The sequence below is a fragment of the Amblyomma mixtum genome, chromosome 2, assembly GCF_055824585.1.
Source record: "Amblyomma mixtum isolate Tamu chromosome 2, ASM5582458v1, whole genome shotgun sequence".
Classification (NCBI taxonomy): Eukaryota; Metazoa; Arthropoda; class Arachnida; order Ixodida; family Ixodidae; genus Amblyomma; species Amblyomma mixtum.
Window position 1 is genome coordinate 73613070 of NC_143013.1, and position 18201 is coordinate 73631270.

At 46.5% G+C, this 18201-nt stretch overlaps 1 protein-coding gene across 1 annotated transcript in view; it reads right to left on the minus strand.

The window, feature by feature from the left end:
- Positions 1 to 1519: 1519 nt before the first annotated feature.
- The window catches only part of LOC149359743 (uncharacterized), a 143875-nt gene continuing 127193 nt past the window's right edge, over positions 1520 to 18201 (minus strand). The window contains exon 3 of the mRNA XM_089571873.1: positions 1520 to 6754. Within this exon, the coding sequence (XP_089427999.1) occupies positions 5169 to 6754 (1586 nt within the window). The 3' untranslated portion in view covers positions 1520 to 5168. The remainder of the gene's footprint in view (positions 6755 to 18201) is intronic.

An 18201-nucleotide genomic window follows, 5' to 3' on the forward strand; every position in this document is an offset into this window, starting at 1 on the left:
TGCTAACTAGTAAAGTAAAGTAAATGTCTAAATTCTAATATGTAACTTGAAGGCAAGATAACCGCTGGTCCTTAAGGGCAACGGAATGGATTCCAAGAGAAGGCAAGCGTAGCAGGGGGCGGCAGAAAGTTAGGTGGGCGGATGAGTTTAAGAAGTTTGCGGGATACGGTGGCCGCAATTGTCAAATGACAAGGTTAATTGAAGAGACATGGAAGAGGCCTTTGCCCTGCAGTGGGCGTATAGTCAGGCTGATGATGATGGTGATGAATATTTAACTTTTTAACTATTATCGACAGGCAGCTGGTTGCAATTATAGATTTTTAGCTGCCCATTAGTAATAGCCATATATCAGTTTTCAGAATCACTAAAACGCGATTATCCTCACTGCTGTGGCTCAAGTATCTTTGGCCACATCGTGATAAAATACATGCGCTTTCGAAAAGCATGAAGGCAAAGCAACCTCTCCAGTGCACTACTAAACTGAGCATGCGATGTCAGTGCACGTTAAAGATCCCCAGGTGTTCGAAATTATTCCTGAGGCCTCCACTACGACATCGCTTTCTTCCTTTCTTGTTTCACTCCCTCCTTTATCCCTTTCCTCAAGGCGACGTTCGGGTCTCCACAGAGATACGTGAGACAGTTACTGCGTCATTTCCTTTCCTCACAACCGTTTTTTTTCACACGGACCCAGGAAGCATGATCTTGGCCGAAACTGAGTAAATCTTATTACCGCGCCATCGTCGAAGCAGCGGTTGCTTGCCGAGGAATAATTTCAATCCTGTCACCATCCAAAAGTATGCAACTGAGGATAATGCTTACCTCCACTTTTGTGGTAGTGAGGCTGAGAACGACGCGCCATCGTGTCGTCCCGAATTCCTCAGAGGCGTCGAGGTCGCTTGCCGGCCTCACAGCCGGGGTTTCGGCAGCAGTCTTTCAATAACAACCTCATTTAATAAGCACCAAACATTGGTTTGTTGCTGTGCCCGTGTTTCTGCCAGGTGTCTAAGGTTATCGAACAGGCCTGAGCGTTCTCAGTGCTGGACGCTCAACATCCTGCAGGGCGACATCCTGGGGAGAATTTCGCCTTCCTGTGTCTGGTACTTGAGTGGGGCTATACTACTGCGTCAGCGCGGTATTCGTGCGACGTGTGTTTCAACTATCCTTGCTTCCATGTTCTAAAGTCTAGTTTTAAAATTTGGCTTACATATCTGGTACCTTGGCATTCAGCGTCTCTCTAATGCTCCACCTCAACGAGCAATTATGCTGAACGGTATCCTTCGCCTGGTTTCTGACGCGACAAGCTTAATTAACTCCTGAAGTCTATTTTATAAGTGGTCAGTCGTCCCGACATTGCGCTACAGTAGCGCCTGGCTGCTGTGGTATATGAACCTTTCCATATCCATTCATTATGGTACGAGTCAGCGCTTAGATGTGGGGCCGTCCGACAAGTCCATTAATTTGCAGAGGTGGGGACTACAAAGAGATAGCGAGGAGACCAAAAAGAACGAACAGAGACATGTTGAACGCTGCTTTGAACAAAGTTTATGTAATCAGGATTGCAGTGTCGGCACCGTAGGGAACAGGGGGGCGCTCATCAGTATATGTACACACAGAAAAAGAACACGTCGCTCGGCGATCACGGGCGCATGAGACACGGAAACTCCCTCTAAAGAACGGCTGCACGCATGCGCATTGCGTCGCCATGAGCGTGTGTTTGAAGCATGGCGATGTGCTTTGAAGCAGAGAAATGGGGCCGCTCCGCTCAAGTGCGCCTCTTCTCCTCCAACTCCACTGGTTGAAAATAAAACCGTTAGCTCTTATTGCGCATGCGCAGTTCGAGTTAGTGACAGGCGCATGCGACAGATGGCGGCAGCTGTCAAGGAGACACTGTCCGCTTCGGAGGCGCAGCTGGCTCCGCGCGGAACCAGATGGCGCCTGCGTCTCTCACGTATGTTTGTTTTCAACCAGTAGCAGACGAATTTTGGCCCCTCAACAGAGGGCGCCACATCTTATGTAAAATGAACTATAAAAGCGGTAAACTTTGCAGCACACTGCACTATTTCATTTTTCTAAACGGCGCAACTTGAACACATTGCCGTTTAACTTTGGGCCTGTGTGCCTTTGCAGGTGTTACAGCCACCCGGCGTCATGTGCAACTGAATAACTGGTCACCGTGTCTCTTGCGCCCGCAATCGTTCTGACATGAAAAAAAAGGAAAATATCATGGCACTCGCGACACACTCTTCGCTAAGCGCTTGAGGGCCGAGGGAGACTATATATTCCACGCAATGTGCGAGTTCGATAAAATGACCGTGTCTGGATGACCGAAGATGCTTCCAGGGTTTTTTTTTTTTTTTTTTTATAGCAACATTTAGACCAGCGAAGCGGCAAGTTTCGAGCAATATTCCTCGGCTCGGTTCCAAACACGAGCAACAATGGCTGCAGTCTCTTTACCACCATTCAGCTGTTCAGCTGCACAAGTTGTACTTATATATTTTTGTTTACTCGAACTCGAAACTCATATAGCTTGCGGTGCTGCAAGGTAGTTTTTGACTGTATGCGGTACAGCATGCGCGCTTTCAGCGAATTTTGTAGATGCGGAGGAAACGATAAACTGATCACAACGTTTCTGCCGCAAGACGGCAATGCCCTGGAGGCGACTCTCTGGTGTTTGAGCGGAGAATTTGGGCACCTCCACGGTGTGAAAACTCTACAGAAATCTACGGCGGGCAGAACAACTGGGCCACGAAGCTTTTCTCGCATACAATCGGTCCATGAGCGGCGGTCGATGCTTTGGATGTCGTCTTAGCAACTTAATGATCGATCAGAGCGTCAGGCGCATGCTAATAAGAAATGCAGTTTGTGTGCGCGAACAGCTGATTGATTTCGGTCTTCGATACGAGCACAGGAACTGGTAAGCGGTACTTCGGATTACTGGACAGCTTGGGGGCAGCGACGCACAAGTGAAATCGCGATGAGTACCTGCATGCAAAGATGTACAACACGGCTAATATTGTGCAAGTCCGCGAACACTCCGCAAGGCACCCCGAGATGGAACAATTCGGGCAAGTTGGTATGCAGCGTAGTGTTTCATACTATAAATGCTAGAGCGAAGTTTGCCAGTATTTCCTATTGGTGCCAGTATGATGGCAGCTCATCCATGATGTGTATGATGGCGAATGTGCGAATCCCAATAAATTCCGGTTTGAACGTCCTTGTGATTTTTTACACTACGCTTTTGAGGGCCAAGTTGGCGGCGTAATATATGCATTTACCAGTGACTGTTTTGGTTTAGTCTTTTGAACAGTAATAATATTCTGTCCGCAAAATTTGAAAGAAGACTTGCTGCTTTAAGACGCGAAGCAGCAGTGCCACTGGTTCTTGAAAATGGTAAAACGTTTCCTAAAAGTAGCGGGGCAAATAGTGGAATTGTGCGATGATTTGAATTACTTAAGTTTAAAACTGTATCGGTCAGGTGCTACGCACCACAATCAGAAATAGGCGCGCAAGAAGGTATTGAAATCGAATAGAAAAAAAAAACATTGAGAGTTACTGGACGTTCGAAACCAACTTTATAAAGGGACACGCTCTTCCCACCATTCCCTGGGTGCATTGTTCACCAATAGCAGCGCCGGGTTAACCTCTGTTAGGGTATGAAGCTCCACGGTATGCAAGTAACAACGCTCGCATGGGGGAACATGACTTGGCGAGGAATGTGGTCACTATGCTTTCATGCATCCATCGCGAATTGTGCTGCAACGCGCCAACGCTGTGCTTTGCCCATGGCAGGTGCTGAGATAATACTGAGCAAGGGGACTCCATCCGCTTCAGCGGTGAAAGTAAGGTTGCCGGGACGACGAAAGGTCTTGGCATAAATGGCACTGCAGCAAGAACCGGGCATTCTATACGTTGACAGCATCCAAATTTGAACCACGAAGGGTGCTCCGAAGGAACGACTCTTTTACAGCGATGGCATACAGTTGCTCCCTCTCATCTACCAATGGTGAAACGCAGATGTAAATAGCAACATTATCGGATACTTTCCGGCTCCTAATACGCCCTGTGCTGCACGACAGTAAAACGGCAACCCTCTTTTTGGCTCCCTTTTCTTCCGAAATCTATCGCCATATAGGTGTAAGCCTCATTGGAGTTAAGAATCATGGCGGGGGAAAAACAACAAAAAGGATCATAGGAAAGTGACGCCGACCAAAAGTTGTGCTTCAGTTGCCTGAATAGAGCCACGCATGCATGAACTGCTTTTGAAAAATCGAGCTGTAAACTAGCGACCAAACTCGCCAGTGTGCCTCGCTGTGCGATTAGTGAGGGAGAAACGCAGGACACCGCATTACTGCATCATTTAGGAATACATAGGTTATACAGTGTCAAATCTTTTGTGCGCCTAAATGTCTGACCTAATCCGGCCCATAACTGTTGCTGCATTCAGACAGGAAAGTAAGCCGTTCGCGATATAAATTGTGCTCGAAGGAACTGCAGCTGGCAGCTTTGAGATGTGGCATGCAGCTCAGCGCGGACATAATTCGCGACCTTGCAGCAAGGAACTACGATTTGGTTGCTGGCCATTAAGCGCCATTGCTCAACAGAATCACTTGAGCATTTTGCGCGCATTTAGTGCAGCCTGAAGAGGACAAACGGTTCTGCAGGCAGTCTTGAGTACAGGCAAATAGCCTCCAGAGATCACTTTGTTTCCGCAGCTCACTAGCACCGTGTAAACGAAAGATACGCGTTGCTTTTCTATAGCAACGGCCCTCTCTTCCGCAGTGACCGTCACTGTACGAAAAAAAAAGAAAAATAATATCAAATGATCACGCAGCGCACAACGATAAATTTGCAACGAACTCCACGGCGGAGCAGAGGTTTAGACAGCTAACGCGCCATTAACAACTGTAAAAGGTTTTCTTTGTGCACGGCAGCTCGTTGCTGTCACCTTCGTCATCAACACTGAGCACAGTTATTGGACAACCACTGCACAATAACCGGTTTACGGGAGTAATCCTAAAGGTCCTGCACAAGACCCTGCATCGCACCACGTGTTACACAGGTCCCTGACAAATGGTCCTGCAGGGTCCGCACAAAGGAACTGACTCATGCACGGCAAAGCGTGACTGAAGCCTGCTGTCTACACCAATCACTGGCTCCGCACGGTCGGCCTAGTCACGTGGGCACTTCCGCTTAGCGTCCCTTCCAGATGCGCTTTCCTCGTCGTCGAACTGCCGCTTCTCTTGTTCCGGGACCGGACTCTTGCAGACGACCTTGAGCTGAACCGTGCCGAGGCGGGCCGCTCTGGGTTGCGACCTGGACCCACTGTCTTCGTCCTCCGTGTCCACAGAGTCCCGCATGTCGTCGTGCTCGGGCGTCACCCTCCGTCGCCGCCTCTCGTGACGGTGGTGGTGCTCGGACGAACGCTTCTTGCCGGAGTGGTGGTGGTGGTGGTGGTGATGGTCCCTCGTCGCTGCTGGCGGCGTCGTTGAAGATGACGGAGCCGGCAGCGCAGCGGGCGACTTGAGTGGGAGCGGAATGGGGATAGGGATGGGAATAGGGATCGGTATGAATATCGGATAGGGCACCATGACGGTGGGGGGAGGAAGCAGAGGATTCGGGGAAGGCAGGGCGAGCGGCGGCGGTCGGGGCAAGCCCATGGGCGGAACCATTCCCGTCGGTGGCGGAGGCCCTGGCGCAGAGTGTGGCGGAGGTGGCAGAAAAGCGCGCATGGTCGGCACAGCAGCGGCCGACGGTGCAGCCGAAGCAGCGGCACTACTCGGGTGCATCCGCATATGCGGCGGCGGTGGAACCGGCGGGAACATGTGGAACGCGGGGTGCGGAGGCGGCAGGAAAGGTCTCCCGCCCGGGTCCGGCAGCGCTCCTGGTCTACACGGCAGTGCTAACGGCGGTAAGACGGGAGCCAGCGGAGGCGGGCTGACCGGAGTGTGCGGATGATGTCCGTTGAGGTGGTGCGTCGACACCGCACCAGGACTGCTCAGCGGGGTTGTGCTAGTCGCCCTCGTGGGCGACCTCGCAGTGTGCGGCTGGTGGTTGTGACCAGAGGACGAAGACCCGACGCCGCCATCTTGGGCGCGTCTGGCTGGTGAAGCGCGGGAGGACCTCAGGGACCGACGCCTCTTGGACGGCTTCGTGTGCGTTGCCTTCTGAGAAAGGTTGACCGGATCGCCTCCAGTCCCGGAGTCAGGTGACGGCTGCGACAGTCTCGGGGGCGGCGGCGGCGCCGAAGATGACGGCGGTGGCGGGGGCAGAGCAGGAAGCGCGGGAATCGCGGGCGGAGGTGGCGGACTCTTGTGGTCGTCCTCCCGCTCCGAGGACGCGTCGTGCCCGTTGCTGGTGCCAGGCGGCTGGCTCTTGCAGTCCCGGAGCCAGAGCTCGGGCGTGATGAGTCCCGAGGCGACCTTGCAGGCGGCGTCCTGCAGATGCGGGTGCATCTGCAGGTGCGCCTGCGTCTCGCGGCAGAAGATGTTCATCTTGTACTGGTTGAGGCACTTGTCGCTGCAGAACTGCAGCTGCTGCTCGCCGTCCTGGAAGTCGACGTAGTTGACTGTGTGCCGCACGTGCTTGCACCAGTCGCACACCTTGTTCTTCTTGAAGGAGGCGCGCCGGCACTGCGTGAAGCACAGCTCCGAGCAGAAGGCCTTGCTGCCGCTGGTCGTCTTGAGCGTGAACAGCTTCATGCCCACCTTCTGGCACCAGGCGCACAGGATGCAGTTGGGCGGCAGGTTGGCACCATCTGCGAACGTAGAAAGAGCCCAAACAAAAACAGTGGTCAGATAACAAGCCGAAGCAAACAAGTGAACTCACTGGTAATGCATACAGATTTGAGAACAAAACAAAGCCGCATTATTCGGCTGCTACTTTAAGTACGCACGCACTCGACACTTAAATGTTCCAAGTTGTCGTGTTAATTAAGCACTCACAACTTTAAAGTCTATAAACAAAGCAAGATACAGCGTTTGTCAGAAATGTACAGGCCAAATGATTTTATTCAAATCCGTGTTGAGGGCATATCTAAAATCCCTGGATGTCCTAGGCTTCGGAGGAGTGCGGATGATTGTTTCTTTCGCTTTGGAGAGTGGAAGACTGGCGATGAAAAACGAACTACTCTGCATGGACCAGAAGCAAACCCGATGGATCATATATCTTGGAAAGGGGTCAATGACTAAAGCTATCCTTTTGTTGGGTTTTGCTGGTTCCTTACAGAAATTCATGGGCAAGTTTGGCTTCACTGCAGGAGACAACTGCAGTCAGGTATCCTGCATACCTTCGCCGGGAGCGCGGACGGAAGGACAAGTGAGCCCTTTCAAGTGTGGCATTTCATACATTACTACTGAAAAGCACACGCTTTTACTAAGGGTGTCAATCAAGTTTCACCTCCCAGATTTCTAAAAAATTCTGCGCCTAAACGGATCGAATATCATCTTTCCCAGGAGCAGATTACTTTTCGACGTAGTCTTGCCAAGCGTCGAAGACCTTCCGTCCTCAGTGCAGTGAAGAAAAACATATTGTAGAAGAACAAGAGCTGTTGACGATATCAACGGTGCATTGCATTTAAACCTTTGTCGGAAGTTCAGCGCACTCCCTTCATGCGTTCCGTCACATTGAGAACCAGTCAGAGGTTCGATGGCGCAAGGTTCGAGCTCTTATAAGGTATAGCCACACCATAAGAGGAAAAACTTACTGTAATCGCCTCGTATGCAAGCATTCAAACCAAGACTGAAGAAAAAAAAATTAAAACCCATCAGCTCTAGCTAAGAGGCTGGCAGGTAAAACCTTGAAAGAATATCGGTCACTTTGTTTCAGTAGACTTCATTTTGCTCAATAAAAAAGCGACACGGAGCGGGCTAGACTCGACTATGAATCTGTATACAACGTATTCCTGCAGGTAACTTCACGCCAGAAACATTACGTGAGTACGTAAACGCTCTACGGAGGTAAGTTTTTTTTTTGTCTTTATACCGCCCACAAGGCACCAGGACACGGATGTTTATCTTTTTGCGTACGCGAACTTCCGGCTGTTCGCGTGTCCATAGATTTGGCACAGGTTTCGGGCGTCTGGCCAAGTTCCATCTTCAAGCATTTCCTCACACGCGTGACGGAGCCACGCTTGGGGATTCGTCGCCTCCAGAGACCCAAGGAATGGCCAGTGGAGGAAGATAAATTTTACTGACGTTTAGATAATGACAGAACTCATGAAGTGATAAGGTCCTGCGAAGCCACAAGCGTTCGAGGTGTTGAGAGATACTATCTCCTTAGATTCAGCTCGCTTTTGTGATGGCTGTGATAGGTGCAGTCGACTGCACCACTAATAGGGGTGTTTCTGGTGTGCGGAGATATTAAAAATGAGTGATTAGCAACCCCTTCAGTTAGACAAACAGGATTTTTGACCCATAAGACCACTCTCTAACGAAACTGCATGTTTCTAAATTTACATTAATGGGAATAACTGATGCCTCTTCTCCTCTAGAGTCAGGATCCCCTTTTGCTATCTGAATGGATCGCGGTTAAAAAATAATAACCTCCTACACATACTTGGATGTTGATATAACAAAGATTTAACACAAAAGGTAGATATCAATCACCTCAACAGCCCAGACGGCAATTTAGTACATACAGCAGAGCCTTGTCATAACGAACTCGAAGGGGCCGCGCGAGTTAATCGTTAGAGCCGCTGCTTCTTTTTAGCGGTAGGCGGTCTTGGTTGCAGCTGTCGCGTGCCAACAGGTTCACCTGTTACAGTGTATTCAGAGGATAGCATAGCTGACGTTTAAAGTGCCGCCACCGTGCGTTGCAGGAACCTTCAACACGTGCACTGAGCGCCCATCACTCGGCAGAATAAACATATTCCAATTGTATACGTCAACCTTCCAAACACGCGTCCGCGTCTTGCGCGGCCGGCGTTGGCTTCAGAGCCAAGAAGACAAGTCTTTGGGGAATAATGTCGTACAGGACGGAGAAAATTCAGGGGGCACTTTGGCTCTCTAAAGCGCTGCAAGGCGAAAGCGTTTCCTGGCCACTGTTTGTTTTTATTTACTTTTTTATTTTTCATATTTTGTTTTTTATTTATTTTTTGCTCCTTTTCTTAATTTTATTGTTTTTATTTTTATTTTCACATCTTATTTTTATTTTGTTTTTATTGTTTGTTTTCTTATTTTATTTTTTATTTTCCTTTTCTTGACTTTACTCCTTTTATTTGACTTATGAACCTTGAGCCTTTTAAGCAGTGACGCCGAAAGGCGGACAAATCTGCCGACGCGTCTGTCGACACGGCTGCCGACGCGTCTGTCGACACTCCTGCCGAAGCGTCTGTCGACACGGCTGCCGACGCGTCTGCTAACGACAGTATGAGGCATTAAAGGCTTTCGCCTTAATACGTATTTCCGTTTTCTAGGTGCTGGAGCCGATACTGACCGCCGCAAAAGAAGGCGCGTGACGGCAATTTCATCGCGAGTAACCGCTTCAGTTAACTTTGCCGCACAGCTCGCGAGCACGCGGGGCACAACACTTCACCGCATGATAAAGATGCCTTGCGGAGAATGCGTTCGAAGAAGGATGAAGAAGGATGGATAACTGGGCGAGTTTGTACTGATACATCGTGGGAGGGAACAGCGCGAAACAAAACGACGGACAAAGTAAGAGGAAGTTCGCCAGAACGAGGGCTTTGATGATGACTACTGCATCCCGGTCATCGGAAATAGTCTTGCGCATTCGTTTCCCGCCGGTTGACCCTGTGAAAACAGCCGAATTTCGATACCATCAAGACATCAAGCTCACTTTCAAGCAGTTTTAACCACGCGACCGAGCTGCGAAAGCGAAAACTAAACTGCACATGGAACCAGAGAAGCAGAGTGTGCTCGCAGTGTACTCTAAACACCAACCCGTATATATGGGGGTAAAAATGGACCAAGCTGTCCTCTAGTGCACACTTTTTTTTATAAAAGGAAGCGCCCTAGAGAACAGCTCGCTCCCTTTTTAATCCCTTCTATTTAGAGTGGATTCTATGATTTTGTAACCGGATTAGGACGAAAACTTAACCACCTGATACTAATGCAGATTGTGAAGACAATGAAAATGAGAACGATGGTCAAAGAACATACACATCGGCTGCGACATGCATGTGTGGGATCGCGACATCCTTTATTAAGCTGCATTAATCTCCGATCTACAAGATATTAAAAAACAGTTGCAGGCTTATGACACAACCTTGATTATTTGAACAAGCATATGAACGCTCTGGAATCGCACCACGCTGCTCTTTCTACTCTTCATTCTGAAATAGACACCCTGAAAACTTTAACCACTGAACTCACCTACAAGATTGACAAACTGGAAGCACGTGTGGACGATGCAGAAAATCGCTCCCGCCGCAACAACCTCATATTTTACAATATTCCCGACACTAATCCCGCTGAAACCTGTGCAAACTCGGAAGAAACAGTCATTCGTCATTACTCTACGCACCTAGATTTTGCCATAGACCCTAACATAATAGAGAGTGCTCATCGCTCGCGGAGTCATACGACTGATCTTAAGAGGCCGATCATCGTAAAATTTACCTCATCCAAAACAAAAGAAAGCATCCTTTCCTGTGGAAATAAACTTAAAGGCGCCGGCAACAGAATTGGCGAAGACTTTTACGTTCCGGTTCGTCATGCTCAAAAACAGTTAGCAGCTTATGCCAAATCAATACCTGATAAGTTCTTCCTGCTGTTCAAAACTTTACATATTGGTCCGAAGCACTACATATTCGATGAAGCTACCCGAACAGTGAAAGAGGTGAAATAGAAACCATCTCATCGCCTAGCGATACACTATACACTGTTCTAAGCATGTACAACAACAAGCACTTTCATTGTTAGCAATTTTTACCAACGTTCACAGTTTCTTCTCAAAGCGAGACATCGTCTCTGATATCGTCACATCGTCCGCCAACAACCTACTAATCGTGACGGACATGTGGCTAAGCGCTATGTTTCTGATAGTGAAATCCTTGCAGATCTGCCGAATTTCCGCGTTTTTCGCAAAGATCGTCTAGACAGGAGGGAGGGTACTGGTTGCGACTAACCAACAGCTATCTTGCTCATCCATCAATCTTTCAACAGACATCGAAATAATGTGGGTTTTATGTCATGCATCACATCAGTCAGTACTTATTGGCGTTTGCTACAAGCCTCTTAACAGCCCGGATTGATCTCGAAAACTGAGTGACACGTTAAATGCGATTAAAACCAAGCACCGTAACACCTGCACACTCCTCTTCGAGGATATCAGTTTTCTGAGTACTGACTGGAATAATCTATCCGCTACAGGTGATAGGTAGGCAAACGAATTTCTCCTCTGATATCTGATATCTCTTCTCAGAAAGTGATACTCCTCAGAAACTCAGATAGTCAGAAACTGATATCTCCTCTTCGGCGATATCAGTTTTCTTAGTTTTGACTGGAATAATCTATCCGCTACAGGTAATAGGGATGCAAACGAATTTCTCGACGTTTGCCTTAATTTTAATCTCGTTCAAATAATACCAGCCAACCCATGTAACTGAAGGCTGCGTTAATTCTCGAGCTAATACTAACGAATAACCCTGAATGCGTTTATTCCATCACATATCTGCCAGGTGTCAGCGATCACCAAGTTATACACGCAGGCTTCACGATTAAACCGTTTCCACGTACAACAAAGAAACGAACCATCCGACTGTATGATAAAGGGAACTATACTGCTACAAATAATGAACTTGATTCACTTTTGCCAGGTTTTCAATATAACTTTCATCAAAGGTCTATCCATGATAATTGGTCCCTTTTTAAGAGGAAAATCGAAGATTTAGTCGATAGGTTTATTCCAATTATTATATAAGAACTAACCCCCAAAACCCTTTGTTCACAAACACACTGAAACGCCTCGAAAACAAGAAGAAGCGTCTTTTCCGTTCAGCCGAGTGGCGGCCTAGCCAAAAAGCATGGAACAAGTATTTCACAGCTGAAGAAACGCATTTACTAAATATTCGTGAAGCCAAACGAACTTTTTTTTTTTTCATTAACAACTGCCTAAAATGTTGACTACTGACTCCCGTAGCTTCTGGCAAGTCTTTAACCCGCGACACATACCCACAATTGCTCCCACCGATGCATCGGGTGAAACCATCTCTGATACAGAATGTGCCAACACGTTCAACGAAGCCTTTTCATCCGTGTTTACACTTAAAACAGGTCCGACATTGCTTCCAAACCCCGAAATTATTCAGAATAACATGCCTCCTATTACATTTTTTTCAGCAGGAATTTTGTCACTAATATAAAACATTAAATTTTCATCTTCCGCCAACATAGACAATATCAACGCTAAAATATTGTCGAACGAAAAATAAACATGTTCATCTCTGTTGTGCTTGTTATTCTCTCAGTCGCTCCCCACAGGCCATCCGCCCAAAGTTTGGATACACAGAAAGGTAGCTCCAGTCTACAAATAAGGTAATAAGAACTTACGGCTAAATTCCCGCCCATCTCCCTAACTAGTGTTCCTTGAAAAATCATGGAACATGTCATCTATACCCATACCATGGCATTTCTTGATTTTAACAACTTTTTCCATCCTGCACAGCACGGGTTTCGCCGGGGTTACTCCTGTGAGACCCAACTTGCCATATTCTTACATGATCTGCACTCTAACCTTGATTCTAAAGTACAGACTGACGTCGTATTTTTAGATTTTGCTAAAGCCTTCGATAAAGTACCGCATAAACGCCTGATGATAAAACTTTCCTGCCTAAACTCGACCCTGATATTTTTAAATGGTTTAGTTCATTGGTTTATTGGGGTTTAACGTCCCGAAGAAATTCAGACTATGAGGGACGCCGTAGTGAAAGGCTCCGGAAATTTCGACCACCCGGGGTTCTTTAGTGTGCACTGACATCGCATACCACACGGGCCTCTAGAATTTCACCTTCATCGAAATTCGGCCGCCGCGGCCGGGGTCGAACCCGCATCTTTGAGGTCTGCAGCCGAGCGCCGTAACCACTGAGCCACCTCGGCGGGGCTGTTTTTAAATGGACTGACGGGTTTTTGACTAATCGTTCCCAGTTTGTCTCCGTTAATAACATGAACTCTCATTCACTTCTAGGAACGTCAGGCGTTTCGCAGGGATCTGAGCTCGGTTCGCTACTTCTTCCCACATATAATAATGATTTGCCGTTACACGTAACATCTAACATATGTTAGTTCGCTGACGACCGTGTAATTTATCGTGCTATTCTTACACCCACTGACTAATGTTCTCTTCAAAATGATCTAAATTCTGCTCAGGACTGATGTAACGAGTGGTTAATGGAACTTAACCCACATAAGCGTAAACCTCTGTCCATCCACCGTCGCCGTAATTCTCGTATCTTTCCTTACTTAATCTCTGACGTTCCTGTACAACTGGTACAGTCATACAAGTACTGAGCCTTAATAATCGCTAGCGATCTTGTAGTTTGCACGGTACTAACATAATATCATCAGCGAACAGGACGTTAGGATTCTTAAAACATAATCTACATCATGCTCCTCTAAATGTAAAGTTATTAGCCTACAAATCATTCCTCAGGTCTAACCTGAAATTTGCATCGCCCATTTGGAATCATCATCAAGCTGATCTTGTTAACGCTCTCGAATCTGCTCAGTATCGCGCTGCATGTTTCATTCATCACCGTATTCCTATGACACCAGCGTTCCCTTCTTAAAAAGAGCATCTGGATTATCACCACTATCACTACGACGTCGCATAGCCAGCCTATCTTTATTTCACAAAATTTTTCGCAGCTCTATGCGCATCGCACCTTATTATCTTTATCCCGCACGCCTATATATGACATCGCAACAGCCATTAACTACATGCTGCCCGTCATCGTTCTCGCACAGTCACGTTTTCAAATTCCTTTTTTCCTCGCACAGCCGCAGACTGGAACGGCCTTCCAAACAACGTTCCTGTCACCAAGTGCTCATCGCAGTTTGTTGGAAATGTGAAAAAATTCCTGTTATTGTAACTATGTTTTTTTTTAATCTTACCACCCCCTTACATAACTCCACTTATTGGGGCCTTTAAGGTAATAAAATTAAATTAAATCCGTGTTTAACGTGTACGTTTATCTTATCTCTCTAAAAATCATAGCGAGAGAATATAGCCCAAGAGTAGAACAGGACACAAGAAAACACGAACAACACGAGCGCTATAGCGCTTGTGTTGTTCGTGTCTTCTTGTGTCCTGTTCTACTCTTGTGCTATATTCTCTCGCTATGATTTTTAGAGAGATAAGATAAACGTATGATCATGCACCAACAAGCCCGAAGAGCTACGCTTTTGAACTAGACTCTCTAAAAATGCCTCTTGCTTGGGCTACGAAACTCGCTAGTGGTACTTCGCGCTAGTGTGAGCGCTTATCCAAGAAGTCCAAGAATTCAATGTTTCAAATGAGACCTCCGCCGCCCCGCCTTCTTCAGTAGTGACCCAAGAATCTGCCCCTGGTCAGAGCTCTACCTCCTATGATGTCATCCGTGATTAAACAGAGCGAAAAAAAAAAACGGATGCCAAAAACGCGTACAAAAAGAGACACTAGCGGCGCTGACAGACAAACGATGTTTGCCATAATCAAATGAAGAGTGAAGTTGTCGTGCAGTCTCCAAAAAGTATAGCCAACATCACAACAACATCACGCCGTGAAAATTCACAATTAGAAGCTATGTTTTCATCAAATTTGTGCTTTAAAAGAAGGCGATCATGCTGTTCCTTTCTTCCTATTTTTTTGGTTGAAAAACTAAGAAAAATACAAAAACTTCCGCTGAACGTAAGCGCCTGCAACGTTTTTTTTTTTGCATGGTTTTCAAATCTCTGTCTTCGCGTTCTTTATTCCTGGAAGCTAACCACCTTGGCTATAGCTTTCTGTTTTTTCGAGAATTCCGCTCATTCTTACCTCGTTCGGAGAAACCATCACCACTCACTTTACTAGTGTCGTTAATGTAACCGAAATTCTCGCATAATTAGGCGAATCATATCGCGTAACAGGGCCTATATGAAGAGAACACATTTGTCTCTCTTTTTTTAGAAAGATACGGTTTTAAATATAGCTGATCTGACATGCAATTGATATGGCAGTGTTTCTTCAGCAAAGACTAGAACGGTTTCCAGAACCTACACATAATAGGATACCTTTTTTTTTTTTTTTTGTAGATCAAAGAAGCATATTCTTCAAGTTATATACATTCGTGGCATGCAAGCCATAGAATATAAGGAGGCTCGGGATGTACAGCTCTTGTTATCTTCTTGTTACCTAACTTTAGGTAATTTTTTGCGACACAATCGCTGACATACTTGTACGACATAAATGCTACCTCGTAGAGCAAACGAGATACTCACGTTGTATGTAGTTTGTTGTTATTCTTTTTTGCGGCATGCCACGCGCTGATCCAGGAAACTTGACCCTTTTGGAGATGTGATAGCAAGAGCTCTTTGTGTGCAATACCTAACAGCGGACCAGGACGAATTTTTCTTTAACTACGAAGTTTCTGTGAAAGCTGTATAGCTTTCCTTTGTAACCGTATGGCTGCGCTCGGGTGGATGTCAATGAGTAATTACTCCCTTATTACGTAACAGCGTTACATTGTATGTCTTTCACATCATTTAGTTATAAACCAAATAAGAATACGAAACAAGACGGAAAAAAGGGGAGCTGGATTGCCATTGTCTCTGCCGGCTGACGCCCAGAGCTGGTGATTATCAAGGGTGGTTTCCAGAACTGCGACATATAGCCTCCGAAGTCGTTTGGAAATCGGCTACACCTCATGGCGTAACTGCTATCGATCAGATAGGTCAAGATGTTGAAACAAGTTAGTTGAATTTATGAAATGCATCTTGGCTTGATTTACTAATTAGCGCTTTGCGTCACCTCAGTTTTGGTCGACGGGCTCCAATGGCGTGCATTAGTAGACTAATCTAGTATAAAAAAAAGATACCACTCCTGTGAACAAAAAATGCGCTCGGAAATCGCCGCATCGTGGCAAAAAAGCGCGCCTAGTCTCCCAAGGCAGTTTTTGTGTCTAAATCAGATTACCAACGACGGCCAATTGTCAAGTTGCTTGCTATTTACTGTGAGATTACTAGCAGTTTCGATTTAAACTTTTAATTTTCAGCGTACATATTCAAGCAAATATGCACTGCAGAAAACTTCGTTGCTGCTTTTATATAGAGTGCGTATTCATATTTTAGAAAAGCGTGTTGAGAAATCGCTGAGAAAAATTGCCAGACCTGCGGCTAAGTAATTTTCTGCCAGCATTCAGAAAAGCACCAAGACTCAAAAAATCAATTCTGGTTCGCGATCACAAACAGCAGTTTTGCTCAGATATACAGGCATGACAGGGATATTTATTGGTATCCATCTCAGCCTGACAATATACTGCCGGGTGCGGAAACGACCGGATATTTTTTACCGCTCCATGCGCGCACTGTTGCTGCCTGCTGATGCATTGTTGGCATCGGAGTTATCAGTCGATGCTGCATGGGAGAAGTCCCTAAAGCTTCTGATGCAAAGCGGAAGATGTCTCCTAGCATCGGGCACATCCCCCGCGGGGATATGTGCCATGTCTACAGAAGTCAACAACAACTACAAGGAGAACGTGCTCGACCGCTGTCATGAACCCGAGCATCTCGATCAAGCACACAACGCCCACAGAGTGTTTATACAATCGGGACCATAGGACGCCCAAGCCGCGCATGGCTCTTCAAACAAACCCTTACAAAAATTTTCGAGAAAGTCTTTAGACTGTCCATGGACTTCTGTCTATAAAGGCTATAGACTGTCTGTAGACAAATCCTAGAGAACAGTCTATAGACAATACAAATGCTGAATACAGTCTATAGACAATACAAATGCTGTAGACAGTGTATAAAATATCTATAGGTATGGCCATATACTTTTAGTAGACTTTTGTCTATAGACAGTCTATAGGCTGTGAATACAGAAAAAGAAATATCTATAGGAAGGCAATAGATCCTATAAGTAGTCTGTAGACTGCCTATAGACCATTTTTATAAGGGAAGCGGCACCTAGAGCAGCGGCAAAGCTGGTGTGAAAGCAGAGTCGCATAGACTTGGAAGCTAGGCGGGCCCGAGCACGTTACCTGGAAGTCAACAGCTGCCCATGATTTTTTTTTTTTTTTTGCTGCCTTCTACGCATTGAGTGTTATGCAGAATTTCGAGGTGCGCTGTACGTTTTATCCACCTTTTTGACGTGTCGGACGGTGGCTACCTTGATCGTTCGGGCGTTCTTTCCCTACGAAAAATATGGGCCATAAAAGTTAGGGAGGAAAAAAAAGTTTCCTTCATTTATGCTTTCGGTAATGCGTGACACTTGCGCGGCCGCATGCAAAGTTTAGCCTAATGTGTTTCGATGTATCGCCCACGGTGCGATGGATTTCAAATGAGAAAATATTGGTTTTAAGATACTTGGGAAATCTTCCTCTATAGCCGCTCGGTGGCCTTCAGATTGACGTTGATTGTAACATGCTATTGTTGACGAAGAATTTTACCCATTCTATCACATGCAGCTAGACAGCCTTTTCAGATCGTCATCTACTCGCTTTTGGTGCGCGCGGTAGCAATGCTTTCCCGGTCTCACCAGCACGGTAGTGAAGTTCGGAACACGAATTTGAATCGGTGGCACAAAGGGATTTTGGTTAGCATTAAATGCATATTTCGCTACCGTCGAACGTCTTTCAAAGCAGCATTCCGTTTCTCTGTCACATTGAAACTGCGGTTTTACTTATGGCGATATTTTTAGTTGTCCGGAGTACCAGAAGGCCAATTCCCTTGTCATGTAGAGCTCTAATTACAAGTGCAAGGACAAAAGTATTCTATCTTAAAATTTTGGAATAAGACTGTAATTACTCATTGTCATCCACCAAAGCGCATCCAAACGGCTACAAAGCAAAGCTAGCCGTCTCAGTTACCTGAGCTGGTAGAGCGACTGCTTCAGTGAAGCGGTGGTCCCGGATTCGAACCCCCGGACCAGGTCGAATTTTTCTTTAACTGCGAAGTTTCTGTGGAAGCTGTACAGCTTTCCTTTGTAGCCGTATGACTGCGCTCAGGTAGGTGCCAGTAAGTAATTACTGCCTTATTACTAATCTACTCCACCTTGGGTGATTCCCCT